Raw genomic sequence first — 14,936 nt, 5'->3', positions numbered from 1 at the left:
AAAATTTAAAAAAAAATATTGTCGGTGAAACAAACGAAATCTTAGTGGCTTCACCCTAATCGAGAATTAACCTAAAAAATGAGCAATGTATTTAGAAGAATAAGCAATGGTTAATAGTTAGAAAATTGGTAGTCTCTCAAACCTAATTTTCATATTTTTCTTAGTGTTTTCTATTTCATCAGTATTTGGTTTGGTTGGATTAAAGATTTTGGGGATCAACTTCAGTTTATTTGGTTTAATCATTAAGTTTTCTTTTTCTTTGGATCTTTTTATTTATTTGTTTAGTTAATTTTAATTTCATTACGATCTAACCACCTAGAGTGCTTTGGTGATTCCATTAGACTAATTACTTGAACTAGGTTAGATATGGCTTCAGATTAATAACCAAATTAATTCAATAGCTAAGAGCTTATAAGAACTATGCCAACTTAAGTTACTATGGTTTGAGATTATTAAAATTTTTTAATTAATTTCACAATCACCCTAATTACTCGTTTTACCTAGTTCATTTGATTGGATGAACTGGTACGTATTGCTTTACTTCCTCATAATCCACGAAGAACAATATAACATATTCGGAGATACCAAAATAGAGACGAAGAAGATGAATAATCTTTTTTTGTTTCACGTTAAATGATGTCCTAAAGATAATAGATTGGCGATAATATTCATAAAATCGAAAGCAACAAAGATGGCCTGCTGCCAGTTAAGAAATAATGAGCGGACAAAACGATTAATCTAAATCACCCCTTATAAATACATTTCCTTCGCAAGTAATTGACACAAGTCTCATCAAGGTTAATTAAGCTAGTTTGTTTTATGAATGGCGAAGACAGGGCTGATGACTTGGCTCCTTTACTCCACATTATTTGCAGCATTGCTGTTGAATTCTCATGCAGCCAATGCCAACGAGAGAAAAGTAAAGCCTTTTGTTTGTGTTGTTACCCATAATTTTGGAACTGGCTGTTATTTTGGGGTAGCTGTTGATCACTTGTGTTGTATATGTGTATATATATAGGTTCACATTGTGTACATGGGAGACAGGCCCAAGGGAGATTTTTCTGCTAAAGCAACCCATCATTCTATGCTTACAAGCGTCCTTGGAAGGTTCTTTTTTTTCCTTCTTTTTACTAATACAACAACCCATAAGAAAAAAAACCGTTTATTTGTTAAAGTAATAAACAGAACTTGACAAAGACATGGCTTCCAATGATTAAACATTTTGGTTTAATCTATCACAGGTCTTCATCAGCCCAAGAATCCCTAGTCTATAGTTATGGTAACTTCAATGCATTTGCGGCTAAGCTAACTGAGGAAGAAGTTCAAAAGTTCTCAGGTGAAATGGTTAAACAAGACATGATTCATTGATTGCTAAAATTAGAAGCAATCATTTTCATGATTGATCCATGCTAAACGAAATATAAATTGGGTGCAGAGATGGATGGAGTAGTTAGAGTGATTCCAAACCATATACTAAAGCTTCATACTACAAGGTCGTGGGACTTCCTTGGTCTCAGCCAGACCAATGTGGGAGCCCAGCTACAAGGTGATGTTGTCATTGGGCTCCTTGATACAGGTAAATAACTTAAATATGTAGACCCACATAGCTTTATCAAATATCAAGACGTCAAGCTGACTTCATTGGGGGTCTTTGGTTTATAGGCATCTGGCCCGAGCATGAGAGCTTCAATGACCAAGGACTTGGTGCTCCACCTTCCAAATGGAAAGGAACATGTCAAGGGGCCAACTTTACCTGCAATAAGTGAGCTCCCTTTCTCCCCTTCACACCAATTGAATCGTCAAGAAATTGAATATGTATAAGGCCAAAAGGATTCTAAATAATTTTCTAAATTTTTAGATAAAAAGCATTTACTATTCAATCCAGTCAGCTAATAATATGAATTTGTCAACACAGCAAGATCATTGGAGGCCGTTACTACAACAGTGAGAACTGGTACTATGAAGGTGACTTGAAGTCTCCTAGAGACTCTGAGGGGCATGGGACCCATACATCCTCAACTGCAGCCGGTGACAGGGTGCCCGGAGCAAGCTACTATGGACTAGCTAATGGAACCGCAAGGGGTGGGGTCCCTGGTGCAAGGATTGCCATGTACAAGGTTTGCTGGTCCTTTGGTTGTGGAGCTGCTGATATCCTTGCAGCATTCGACGATGCCATAGCCGATGGTGTCGATATAATATCAGTGTCCCTCGGTTCAGTGTTTCCAGTACCTTATGATGTAGACCCTATAGCCATTGGCGCTTTCCATGCCATGAAATATGGTATATTGACATCAAGTTCTGCTGGTAATTCTGGACCATGGCCATATTCAGTTTCTAATTATGCGCCTTGGACATTGACTGTTGCTGCGAGCACCATTGACCGAAAATTTGTTGCCAAAGCAGTACTTGGCAATGGGAAAGCTTTCACTGTGAGTAGAACGGCAATCACTTAAGTGTTTTGTTCCTTCTCCTCCAGCTAATCATGGCTGACTTTTGTTCTTAATTCTTGAAGGGACTTTCCATTAACAGCTTTGAACTTTATGGAAAAACATATCCCTTGATTTGGGGAGGAGACGCTGCCAACTACTCTGCAGGCGCCAGCCAAGATCTTTCAAAATATTGTATCACTGGTTCCATGAATTCCTACAAAGTGGAAGGCAAGATTGTTTTCTGTGAAGTACTTTGGGATGGTACTGGCGTTCTTCTAGCAAACGGCGTGGGCACCATAATGGCTGATGACGAAATAACAGACTTTGCTTTCAATTACCCATTGCCAGCAACACAAATAAGCACATCTGACGGTGAAAAGATTTTGGACTATATCAAAACAACAGAGTAATCAAATCTTTTCAAATTGAATCCATTACTATTACTTACTTGAAGCAGGACGTCAAGTTTACAATCTACAATTTTAATGAAAATAAGATTACTATTACAGGAATCCGATTGCAACTATTCTGCTCGGAGAAACATTGACAGATTACATGGCACCATATGTCGTGTCATTCTCTTCCAGGGGACCTAACCCTATAACTCCAGACATTCTTAAGGTACTCAAGAGGCTGGAATGCCTTAATTTTCAACATTCCATTACCTGTTTTCTTAAAGAAACCAAAACATAGTGTTCTAAAATATTGAATGCTTCATGTGCAGCCTGATCTCACTGCCCCTGGTGTTGATATCCTCGCTGCCTGGTCTCCAATTGCACCACCTTCCATTGACTGGGAAGACCCCAGAAGCGTAGACTATAACATAATATCTGGGACATCCATGTCTTGTCCTCATGCTAGTGGTGCTGCCGCCTATGTGAAGGCTGCCCACCCTGACTGGTCCCCGGCTGCCGTCAAATCTGCCCTTATGACTACAGGTATGTAAATCTCAATTATTTATTTATTTATTTCAGGTTGTTGTTGTCAATGTTTGTACTTAAAGCTTGTAAATGGCCCAAATGATGGAGTGTTTTTCACATCTCACCTTTGCAGCAACTGTGGTAGATCCAAACAAGCACGAAGACCTTGAATTTGCTTATGGATCAGGACAGATCAACCCAACACAAGCAATTAAACCTGGGCTCGTCTACGATGCAAATGAAACCGATTACATTAGCTTCCTCTGCAAGCAAGGTTACAACACCACAACTGTAAGACTCATCACTGGCGACAACAGCAGTGTATGTGGCAACACATTGAACGGAAGAGCCTGGGATCTTAACTACCCTTCATTCTCTCTGGCTGTCGAAGATGGCAAGCAAATCGACGGCGTATTTACGAGGACAGTCACGAATGTGGGTTCAGCAAACTCAACCTACACTGTTCAGATGTACTCTCCTCCCGAATTTTCCATCAGTGTGGAACCAGAAGTACTGTCATTCTCAACTATTGGAGAAAAGAAATCATTCACAGTGAAAGTTGGCGGTGGATTCATTTCACAGCAAAAGATCACATCAGGTGCAATCATATGGACGGATGAATCAGAGCAATATCGAGTACGGAGCCCAGTTGTGGTGTATAATGTTTTACCTGGTTATACTTTCTTACCTCCACAAACATCAAAGTTCCAGAAGAAACCAACAACATTCCATGGTCCTACTACTCCTTCCATGCATCACAAGAATGGATTCCTTGGACGCAACTAAGAACCACTGATTCAAGGTTTTTTAAACTTTTGTTTCCATGAACGTTTTATATATGCAATAAGACTGCGATCAAGGAAATGTCCTTTTTTTTGTAATAATGGGAAATGTACTGTTGAATCAAATGTAACTGTTTTTATTTTATTTCTAAAGATATCTACATGAACAAGTTTGTTTTTTTTAACCTTATAATTAATGAAAGAAAAATAATTTAGTAAATTTGTATTTATGATTATAATAATTTTTTTTATTGATTGGGTTTTTTTTTTATCAAGATAATACATCAAAATTTTTGTTGATCAAAACAACACTACATCGGTCAATTGACACTTATGACCAATCGAAATAGTAATTTCGTGTCAACTCTAAATAGAGGTGTTCATGGGAAGGGTTTAGGCAAAAATATAGGCCCGAAAAATGGGATTGGACAAAAAAATAAGGCCCGTTTAAAAAATAGGCCGAGCCTCGGGTAAGGTATTTTTAGCCCATGTCCAGCCCGGCCCTAATTCACTGAAGGACAAAAAAATCTGCATTTTTTTTATTTTTGAAAGTTATTTTCTTATTGTTTTCTCCCTATTTTGCTAACATTTTACTATTATGTTACTACTATTTTGTTATTATTGTTTGGATATTGTATAAAACTTATTTTATTATTAATTTTGTTATTATTTTAAAGGCATTTGTTAATTTTTTTATTATTTTAGAGGCATTTGCTTGTTAAGTTGCATCTATCTTAGTATTATTTAAGTCGCATTATATATATTTAAAAATAATAAAAATTAATACAGGCCGGACCCTAATTTTAGTATTTTATCCGGGTCGGGTTTGGACAAAATTTTAAGTCCGTTTTTAGGCCCGATCGGCCCGAACCCAATAAATGAGCATGATTTTTTAGTTGACCCCGACCCAAACCTAGCCGGCCCAGCTCATGAACGCTTCTAACTCTAAACAGTCTTGGGATATTGTGGAAGACAGCTGGCATTTTATTTTTGAGTTTAAATCACTATATCCCATAGTAGAGCTTTATTTTTATACATAGTAGTTTAGATACTAATATTTTATTGGGTAAATGGACCTTTTAGAGGTTTTTTTTGGGATGAGAATAAAATCTTTTAAAATATTTAAGTAAATGTTTAATTTTTATAGAAGTACTCAAATATGGATTTTTCACTTACTTCAATTCTATTTGTAGAAAAATTAAGTAAATATCGATATATTTAGAATAAAATACATAACACCTAAATCAGATATTGCTTGAAAAGAAAATAAAGCAATCAGAATATAATTTGAAACTTGATATACAACATTTGAGAACCCTTTATTTGAGCACTTTCGAATTAAATGTTAAGCCCTTATGTGACTATTTTAAAAGGTTTGGTCTTCATTTGAATATTTTTATAAATTTTAGGCCCTTATATGTGCAAGGATCAATTTCAGCATTTAGCATATTTTATTATATAAGAGCATTGCTCATATACAAAGTGAATGCATCAGAGTTGACTAACTCAAGATCAAGATCAGTGCCCTTGTAATCACTCCTTTGAGAATATATATTCACGAGTAATTGTTTTAAAATGAACAAATTTACACACATTGCTGTTTTACAAATGGTTTACAACTTACAAATTTCAATGAAGCCATCTAATGCTTAGCTAAAAAAATAATCTCTTTTTCGTAAGTAGTTTAGATTGTGAGATTTTCTTGAGGGCCCATAAATGAACCCAAAATTTTTCCACCCACATCTGGGAATGTTTCATAGCCAGGAAGTGCCTTTACCTTGCCCATCCGATCAACTTCCACCGGATACTTCAGAAGGTGACCCTTCATTTCTGTCACCTCATCAGCTATGTATTGTTTCCAGTTTTGCTCACTCAAAGACCGCACCCGCCTTACACAGTCCAGACTCTCTGGTTGCTTGAAACTCTCTTCAAGACCTCCAATATGCTCTGCCCATAGTGACATCCTATATCCGTAAACCTGCACTCATTTAAGTGAAACCTATTAAGTTTTGGTTCTAAATAAGCAAACAAGGACCTTAACCCCAAAGAGATGTTAAAACATCCTTACCTGCCCATGTGGATTGTATCGTTTGCTTGAGCAGGTATGGTAAGGCTGATAAGCACCCATTGCTATTTCAGTGTCTCTAGTGCCTTCCATTGAGCGCTGGTTTATGTTAGCGGATCCTATTATGACATACTCATCATCCACTATCATACCTTTAGAGTGGATGTAAATCATAAAGCGCCGGTTCTTCTTAGCAAGTGCCTGTGTTACCAACATTTGGTTCATATTTTCTCATGGATGAGCAAGACTGGAATATTAAAGAGAGCTGAAAAGGTCTATTTACCTGAGGAGTACTTGATGCAGTGGCATCTCTAGCAACCAAAGAATCTCCTACTTCTCGATTGCCAAGACAGAAGAAATTTAAAAAATCATGAGGCTCATATCTATTCTCAAGTCCAGTTTCCACCAATGCCTTGTAAATTATGTCATACATCATTTGCATTGTTTTATGCTGCAGAAAATCAACAATTTAATATTGTGTGATTAAGTTTAACATCCAGCAGAAAGTCTTAAAAAGAATCTTTTTTTCCACCTATAAATAGAGCTTACCTGCCAAAAGAGAATCCTTTGGATAGGATTGCTGGTTGTAACTCCTTCTGGCCACATTGGGATGAGAATGTAAGCACAAAACCTCTCATTTGATCTGATTTTGTTAGCAATTTTCAGAGCGATTTCCATTGGTATTAAATTGTTTGCACCTGCAACCAACAGCCAAAAGGCATGCTTAAAACCATATAGTTGAAAGCTAAGTTTCACATCTAGTTTATCTTCATTCCACTGTTATTTATCATAAAGGCTAAGTTTCTTACCTAAATCTGTATGAGAATCCCAATTATATGATGATCCAAGAAAGTATTGATTCTCGATGTAGATGAAGCGTTGAGCAGCACGGATTGCATTCACATAGGCAGTGTGAATGCTCATGTCTATAAGAACATTCTTCCCACACACCAAGTTCTAGACAAAACATAAACATACAAGTCGGTTAAACTTTGTTATTCTTTCGACAATGATTGATAAGAAGAGCTAAAATCCATAAGCTTCACTCACCATTTTTATAGCATCTTTCGGGTCATCCGGAAAACCTTTCACAGAGTTGGAATCGATTGAACGGAAAACCTTCATAGTAGGGAAAGCATTAGGAAACATAACAAATAGGGAACGAGAAATTAGAAACACTAAAAGCTCACTAACATGCAAATTACCTGAACATGCCAAGTTTCCGGATCATCTTTGCGCGAATAAGGGATTTCTGACATCCGAACAATTTCAGGAATCCTTTCAATCTTTAGTAAGGAATCATCAACGGAAGTCTTTAGTTTTTGAAGTCCATGTGGTTTAGAAGCCTTTAACCAACGCTCCTCAAAGTTGGTGAGTACATCGTAAGCAGCTGGACCATCGATTCGACAATGCAAATCATGCCATGGTTCTCTTGGACAACCAGCATCAGGTCCCTACAGAGGGTGAAAGACTAATGATAGTAAAAAAAAGTGCCTCATGTAACATATGATTCCTCAACACCAGGGAGTATTTTCCGAGTATATTCCACTTCATACCAAATACAACATGCCTATGCTGCATTATTACTATATATACATTGTATAAATCTAGTTATAGACTAGTATCAAAACAGTCAATCAAACAATGGGGAGAAGTGACTTTAAGTTACCGTGAAGCAAGCGTTGTGAAAGTCATCTTTGTGCACTGTTTCTAGTGTTCTGAAAAGTTGATGGTTTGGAGTATCGTACCGACCCTTGCACAAATCAAGACCACCAACAAATGCCGTAATCTTTCTTTTATTGTTACCGGCATCAGAATCAACAATCACAGTTTTCTGATGATGGGTATAGATTGTTCCAGTTTCCTGGTAAGCAAAGGTCAAATGAGAACAAAGTCCGGATGCTTAACTGACAGTAGAACCGATTGCAATTGGATCATACACATATTTCTAGTAACTAATTATACCAACCTGCTTTTTTGCCCAGCTTCCTTTTCCAGCAGTTCGAGGGCAGAGTAACACTTGCACTGAAGAGTGCTTGAAAAAACGGCGGGTCTCTTCATCATTTGTATTCATGATTCCTTCCTGCAAATTCTAAAGACCAGTCAGTATATTCAAGCCTAAAAATTATAAATTCCTACTTGAAGATTGATTCTTAAGACATAGAAAACAACATAACATAAAAGGGTTTGTTTAGTTGTTCACCGTTTTATATCCTAAAATGCTCCTGGAAGTAGGATCATCCCATACAAGGAGCAACACCCGCACACCTTCCTGGGATTTAATTTTGAGAAGATCTCCCAATGTGGTTTTTGATGTCTTATCAGTTTCACGAACAAGTCTAACATTATGATACACAGACCACCCTGCAATGTATATCAAACGACGAGCCTGACCTATAGCATTACAAATGTCCTGCCAGCAGGTCCCATGCTCGTATTGAACATTGCCATCAATCTTCAAATTGGGAAGGAAACCATCGTGGATATGAGCATCTTGATATAGAGTAAGTTTGCAACCTTGTCTAAGAGGGAAGTATGTACCAGGGACCCCATGATACTCAGGACCTGAACCTAATCCCTTATGGTAAATCGCCACTTGCTGGATTGGAATGTACTGAATTGATAAAGTCAAAACAGCACCAGCCTTACAAGGCTTCCCATTGGCACTAAGGATAGGGAATGTTCCTTCAACTTTTGTGCCTGAGAATAGCTGTTCAATCGGAATACCAACAGCTCCCATGATCTGTGAGCCTACCACATCACTGTCTTTAACAGCAAAGAGGATTTCAGAGGCATAATGTGCAACAGGAACGTTAAAATGTTGCATCCAAACAGGGTTCTCGGAATTACTAATAACAAAAGTCCTCCCAATTACAGCACCAGCTACGGAAATTGTAACATAAGGATCACTGGTTATCTTAGGCATATGGCTTTCCACTTTGTTGCCAACCTTCAAGCTAAACTTTCCAAACACATCACCTAACTTCTTGTGGAACATATCCATGTTAGGAAGGTTTTTAGCTTCCTTGACCCAAATATCTAAGTTGCCATGTAAGAGCAAAACTTTCAAGGACTCTTTACCGGTCTTAAATGGCAGAATTTGTTGGCCCTGACCATGGCTCGACCCTCCGAAGGACAGAGTTTCGTGGAAAACTGTATTAGCCATTAACTGAATGAATATTAATGAAATCTGACCAATATCCAAAACTGGTACTCCAATAAATCTATGGCAGCTGTTTAGAAATGATCAAAAAAAGTGATCTTTATTGGATTGAACAAATTGGATGTAAATGAAAAACAAACTCTGGGTTTTCAAGGAGATTTGAGGGTATATAATATGAAAGAGAAAGACAAGAATTTGAAATGGTAAAAGAAAGTGGGAGGCATAGATATGCTTTGAATAGGCAGGTTATGGTTGATAAGTACGACAATATAATAAACAATAAAGAAATTGAACGGCATTATTGATTTGAGTTGAACGAAAATGAAGAAAATCTAGAACTACCCAAAAAAAAATTAGTCTAAAGGGATCCCATTAGTATTTTCCTGGAAAAGAATATTTAAGAAGGCCAGGGGAAAAACATATTTTACAAAGACTAGAGAGATGAGAGATGGAGATTCCATTACATGTAAAGTTGCTATCAGGGCAAGAGCCAATGAAATAAGAGAGACAAATGTTAAGGTAAACGATTTTTTTGCTTAGAAAGTTCCATTTCGTGTCTGGCTGACTTCCATTAATTACTTGTAGCAGTTTCTTATTCACATTGTGGGGTCGGGTGGGTTTAAATACTCAACACGATGCCGGTCTTTCGTCAACCTTGAACATCGGCAGCCACGACAAGCGACAACGACATTTGTTTCTTTATTACAAAATATTGAAGTGGAAAAGATAGAAAGGATACCCCATCCATTATCAGCCTAACGCCCTAACCCATTAATGGTAATGGTAGGGGTTTGGTTTTGTATAAAAAAAAAGGAAACAATAATCGAAGCCGCCGCCACCCAATAATTCGTGATTGCAAGGCAGAGTCGATGTCATGACTAATCATCATGAAGCATATAAAGAAGAAAGAACATGTCAAAACTGTTCAACTAGAAAAAAGAATCATCTTTTAAACTTAAAACACATTAAAAATAAGTTCTTTTTTATTCTTCTTCTTATAAATAAATCTAAGTTGCATATGGCAAAGTAAGATTCAATCATGGATTTGTAGGATGTTATCATCCAAAGTTAATTATTACGTAACGATCGGGTTCAAGGCTCACAGTGATATGCAATTACAATTTTCTTTCAATCTCAAAAAAGGATGTATGAGATCATCCACTCTTGGAATGCATTTTGCCTTTTTTTTTAGGTGGGTCTTTGGGCTTTGAAAAGACCAAACGGACCCCATGATCATCTACTAGTCAAGCAGCCAGCCCACTACGACTTTACACAAAAAGGAAGTGGCCCAGATGGACTACTATATGAAGAACTGTTTACTGAACAAATTATATTGGTGGACTCATTGGCAGCCTGTATGTCGGACTTGGACTTTCTGCACCACTTCTTCCATAAAATGTTTACCCTTTTCTCACATAAAGAGCACAGCAGTCCGATTTCAGTCACTCGGGTCGCTTGGTCCGAGTTAATACAGGAATGCAATATCCTTTCATCTTCAATTATCTTTGATGTTTCTTCTCTCTCGTGCATTTCCCATGCAAATCCCCACAAATCCAACTCTTTCTCACCTTTATCATTCCACCTTTATTTTCCCTGCCGACAATTGCTAACATGAACACATCTACTTTCCTTCTGGCAATGAACGGGTGAACATTGATCAGCCTAGCAAGAGAATGAACCCTTTGTCTCTCGTGACTAACATTTTAATTTCCCATGGTAAGATTTTATTTTTCTTGAATTGAATATTTTTAATTTCATGTGATATATAAAATTTGTTAATTATTATAGTGGTTAAATTAAAAAGGTTTTGTATATGTCTATTAAGTTATATATATAATTATCAATATTCATATAATTAATTAAATGTTTAAAATAGAAAAATAGATAAATTAACTTTCACTACATTAGAATTTTAAAGTTTACTTAAAGATAAATTATTTATTCATTAAATAACAAAAATTATATTGACAAATTAATTTTTGTTGTTGTTGGATATATCTAAAGACAACGTGTATATTTGATAAAATTATTTATTTGCGCATTTAAGATTAGCAGCATTTATTTATGATAGCATATATTGTAATATCTACCCAAATAAGAATTAGGATATACTTGATTGTTTATTTTTCCAAATTTATAAAGTAAATTCAATATTTTGAGAAATTATATATTATTTTATATTTATGTATTATTTTATAGCTATTTATCCTCACTTGCATGTCTTATTGTCACCTTAATTAATAGGTTAAACTTCTTTCAAAGAATAGATCAAGTTAAGTTTCATTTAGGTGTTCTAAATCTTAACTTTGTCACTATTAGAAGATAAACTTCTTGTTGTCGTTGTTGTCAACTTCAACAGTAAGGAAGAGAAATTGTACCATAAACAATGAGAACGATCAAACAGATTGTGTCTTATGCTTTTGCAAATGACTATTGTCAACAACATTAAGATTACAATTTCACAAACAGAAAGTGTGAAAGAAAATCTTATACATTTGTGGAAGAACATTTTGATTCTACAGACAAGTCACTTGTTGGTATTTTAATGTCACAACTCACAATCATTAAGTTTGATGGTTTAAGGGTGGGTCTAGATGGGTGGTGTGGTGCGTTTAGCTTACTTTTTATCTTACATTACAGTATCGCTACAATATCTAATTTCACCGCCACCGCTATTTTTACACTAACCATAGGTAAATGCACTGCTCATCCAAACCCACCCTAAGAAGAATGCAAGAACATATCAACAAGATGACTAATATTGCAACAAGAAGATTAATTGGGATGTTAATGAATTGACTAGTAAGTTTATTTAGAAGGAAGTAAGATCAAAGAGTCAATGAAAACATTCCATCAACCTTATAGGTCAAGAAGCTGACAAAGGACTTCATGTAAAAACCAACAAATTAAAAAAAGAAAAGAAAAATGCACTTGTCCATGTCTCTAACGATGAAAGAACAAATGATAGATAAATGTCACTTTTGTAAGAAGTAGGACACTATCATTGCTTAAAAATGCAAAGAATATTGAAGTTAGTGGGTGTACTTCCTTTTTTTGGTACACTACAAATTGAGAGAGGAAGATGTCATTGCTAGGACTTGAAACCTAGACTTGGAATGCCAACACAAAGCTCTTAACCACTAGCTCTTTTTCGTTGTAAGTTAGTGAGAGTACTTCAGAAATAAGTTGTCGATATACAAGAAATTAAAGTGGATTTTTTTACACTAATAAGTTTTCTTTATCTGCAATCATCACAAATATTGTTTCAGCAATTAATGAATATCCTAATAATGCTACACAACATGCAAAATGATGAAACACTCCTGTAAAGAAACTAACTCAAAAAGGTATAACGAAAATGAGCCACAAATAATGTCATTAAAAATATCTCAAAAAGAGAGAAAATTGATTATTTGATCATGATGGTTTTATTTACAAGAGCCAAATTTTGATATTTGAATCAATAAAGATTCAGTTTCTTTTTCACAAGTCATAATAATATGAGTTTGCTAAATGGTTCAATGACATGAAAGACGAGATAAGATTAATGGAAAAAAACAAAGTTTGAGATGTCATCAATTGGAAAAAAAAAGATTCAAAATAAGTTAGATGCAAATAAGTTTTTAAAACAAAACTTGACTCGAATGACAATATTGCATACTATAAAACTAGATTCATTGCCAGAAGTTATGCTTAGAAAGATGTTATTAATTATAAAAAGACTTTCTCACCAATTGGTTAGAAAAACTCTTTAAGAATTATTATGGCATTGGTGGCTCATTATTATTTAGAGCTACACCAAATGAATGTGAAAACAATCTTTATTAATAGAGATCTTGAAAAAAAAGTTTATATGAACCAACCTGAAGGTTTTTTAATTAAAGGAAAACGTGATATTGTGTGTAAACTAAAAAAAAGTCAATATATGGTGTTAAACAAATTTCATGCCAATGATACACTAAGTTTAATGATGTCATAATATCTTTTGGTTTTCAAAAGAACATCTTGATCGATGTATATATTAAAAGATCAGTGGGAGCAAGTTCATTTTCTTAGTTCTCATTGACGATATTTTGCTTGCTGCAAAAAAAAATATATATTATGTAATATTAAAGTTTTTCTCTCAAATAACTTTAAAATGAAAGATATAGAAGAAACATCTTATGTGATTGGAATTGAAATATTTTATGATAGGTCATAAGGATTGTTACAAATATCTAAAAAAAAAAATCATATCAAACAAGTTCTAGAGAAATTAAATATGCATAACTATTCGGTAGGAATTGTTCTTATATAAAACGGGACAAATTTAGTTTAATGTAACGTCCAAAGAATTACATGCTCATATATAGAGATCTAATCAATCAAAAGTAGACTTAATTTCATATTTAACTGCATGCCTCAGACAATAGAAAATGTACTTTTGACTATTTATTTTTACTCATTGAATGGGTAATATTATGAAAAAGTGCTAAACAGTCTATCATTGCATCATTTAAGACGAAAGCAGAGTTTATGATATGTTTTTGAGGCTACAATTTATGTATTATGGTCGCAAAATTCTATTTTAAAATTTGGGTAGTCAACACCATTACGAAATTTTTGAAATTTATTGTGATAATTTCACAATAATATTTTTTTCAATAATGACAAATATTCCAACGATGTAAAACATATGGAATAAAAATACTTTGTTGTTAAGGGTAAAGTATAAAAATAAAGAGTGATTATAAAACACATTAAAATTGATCTCATGGTTGCAAATCCATTAATTAAAAGCTTACAATCAAAGGCATTTAAAGAATATGTGCATAAAACTGATCTTCATTGTATTGAAGGATTTTAGAATAATGTGACACTTGATTTCAATTATGACATTTCTTATATAAAATTGACGTATTTTCTTTTTATTATGATCATGTACACATAATTTATTTGAAATGATTTAAAAGAGGAAAACCCATATAAGATAGTGACCATGATGTGATCTATATGTAACTTTAAAACCTATTATATTGCCTTGTAATATTGTGATAAGTATTATATATGTTATGCATATTCGATGTTGGTATTGTTAAATTATTTATCATATTATTGATGTGAGAGAATGTAAAATTTTAACTCATGTTATTGTCCCAATTAAATCTAAAATAAAGTGATTCAATTTAAAGTAATTGAGTTTTTTATTTTAATATCAAATTAAATTCTATTTAGTGAAAGTGTTAAATTAGAAATTAATCATTTTCTTACAATCTATCACGATTACACACAAAGTTCAAACAAAGAGAAATCCCCAAGCCCATTTACACAACACTAAGTTCAAACAACCATATCAAGCTTTCCTTTATGGATCCGTACTTGACTGGTACCGTTCTCTTCATACACTTCAACATTCTGGATTATTTCTCAGCTTTCTCAAGAACCAACAGAAAAGTACTTGACACTCGTACTAGTGTTGCTTTGTCAATATATTTGTAAATAATAGATGACCAAGTAGGGATGAAATCTAAAATTTTCGTACGAAGAGAGATAGTTGATACCCTACAATCATCTTCCCATTATGGCAAAAAGGAGAAG

The 14,936-nt window shown here is 34.7% G+C and overlaps 2 protein-coding genes across 3 annotated transcripts; one reads left to right on the top strand and one right to left on the bottom strand.

Moving 5' to 3' along the window:
- Positions 1-802: 802 nt before the first annotated feature.
- LOC107927005 (cucumisin) lies at positions 803-4,317 on the top strand. The gene is made up of 10 exons (XM_016857965.2): positions 803-919; positions 1,019-1,107; positions 1,242-1,336; positions 1,436-1,576; positions 1,663-1,762; positions 1,916-2,429; positions 2,513-2,835; positions 2,939-3,050; positions 3,154-3,367; positions 3,483-4,317. Exons 1-10 carry the CDS (start codon positions 824-826, stop codon positions 4,133-4,135), a joined length of 2,337 nt encoding a protein of 778 aa, XP_016713454.2. The 5' UTR covers positions 803-823; the 3' UTR covers positions 4,136-4,317.
- Positions 4,318-5,653: 1,336 nt separating this feature from the next.
- LOC107927004 (phospholipase D gamma 1) lies at positions 5,654-9,820 on the bottom strand. 2 transcript variants are annotated; one of them, XM_016857963.2, is made up of 10 exons: positions 8,400-9,820; positions 8,166-8,288; positions 7,866-8,060; positions 7,402-7,650; positions 7,247-7,315; positions 7,006-7,153; positions 6,746-6,894; positions 6,480-6,647; positions 6,200-6,397; positions 5,654-6,109 (listed from the first exon to the last, which is right to left on the bottom strand). In XM_016857963.2, the coding sequence occupies exons 1-10, from the start codon at positions 9,360-9,362 to the stop codon at positions 5,816-5,818; spliced, it is 2,556 nt and encodes an 851-aa protein (XP_016713452.1). In that variant the 5' UTR covers positions 9,363-9,820; the 3' UTR covers positions 5,654-5,815. The 2 variants fall into 2 exon arrangements, with proteins under 2 accessions (XP_016713452.1, XP_016713453.1); XM_016857964.2 differs by having other exon boundaries at positions 8,166-8,279.
- Between the last annotated feature and the right edge of the window lie 5,116 nt (positions 9,821-14,936).

This window comes from Gossypium hirsutum, chromosome A08 (assembly GCF_007990345.1).
Source record: "Gossypium hirsutum isolate 1008001.06 chromosome A08, Gossypium_hirsutum_v2.1, whole genome shotgun sequence".
NCBI classification, from domain to species: domain Eukaryota; kingdom Viridiplantae; phylum Streptophyta; class Magnoliopsida; order Malvales; family Malvaceae; genus Gossypium; species Gossypium hirsutum.
Note: the sequence above shows the minus strand (reverse complement) of the source record. Positions and strands in the feature narration are given on the sequence as shown.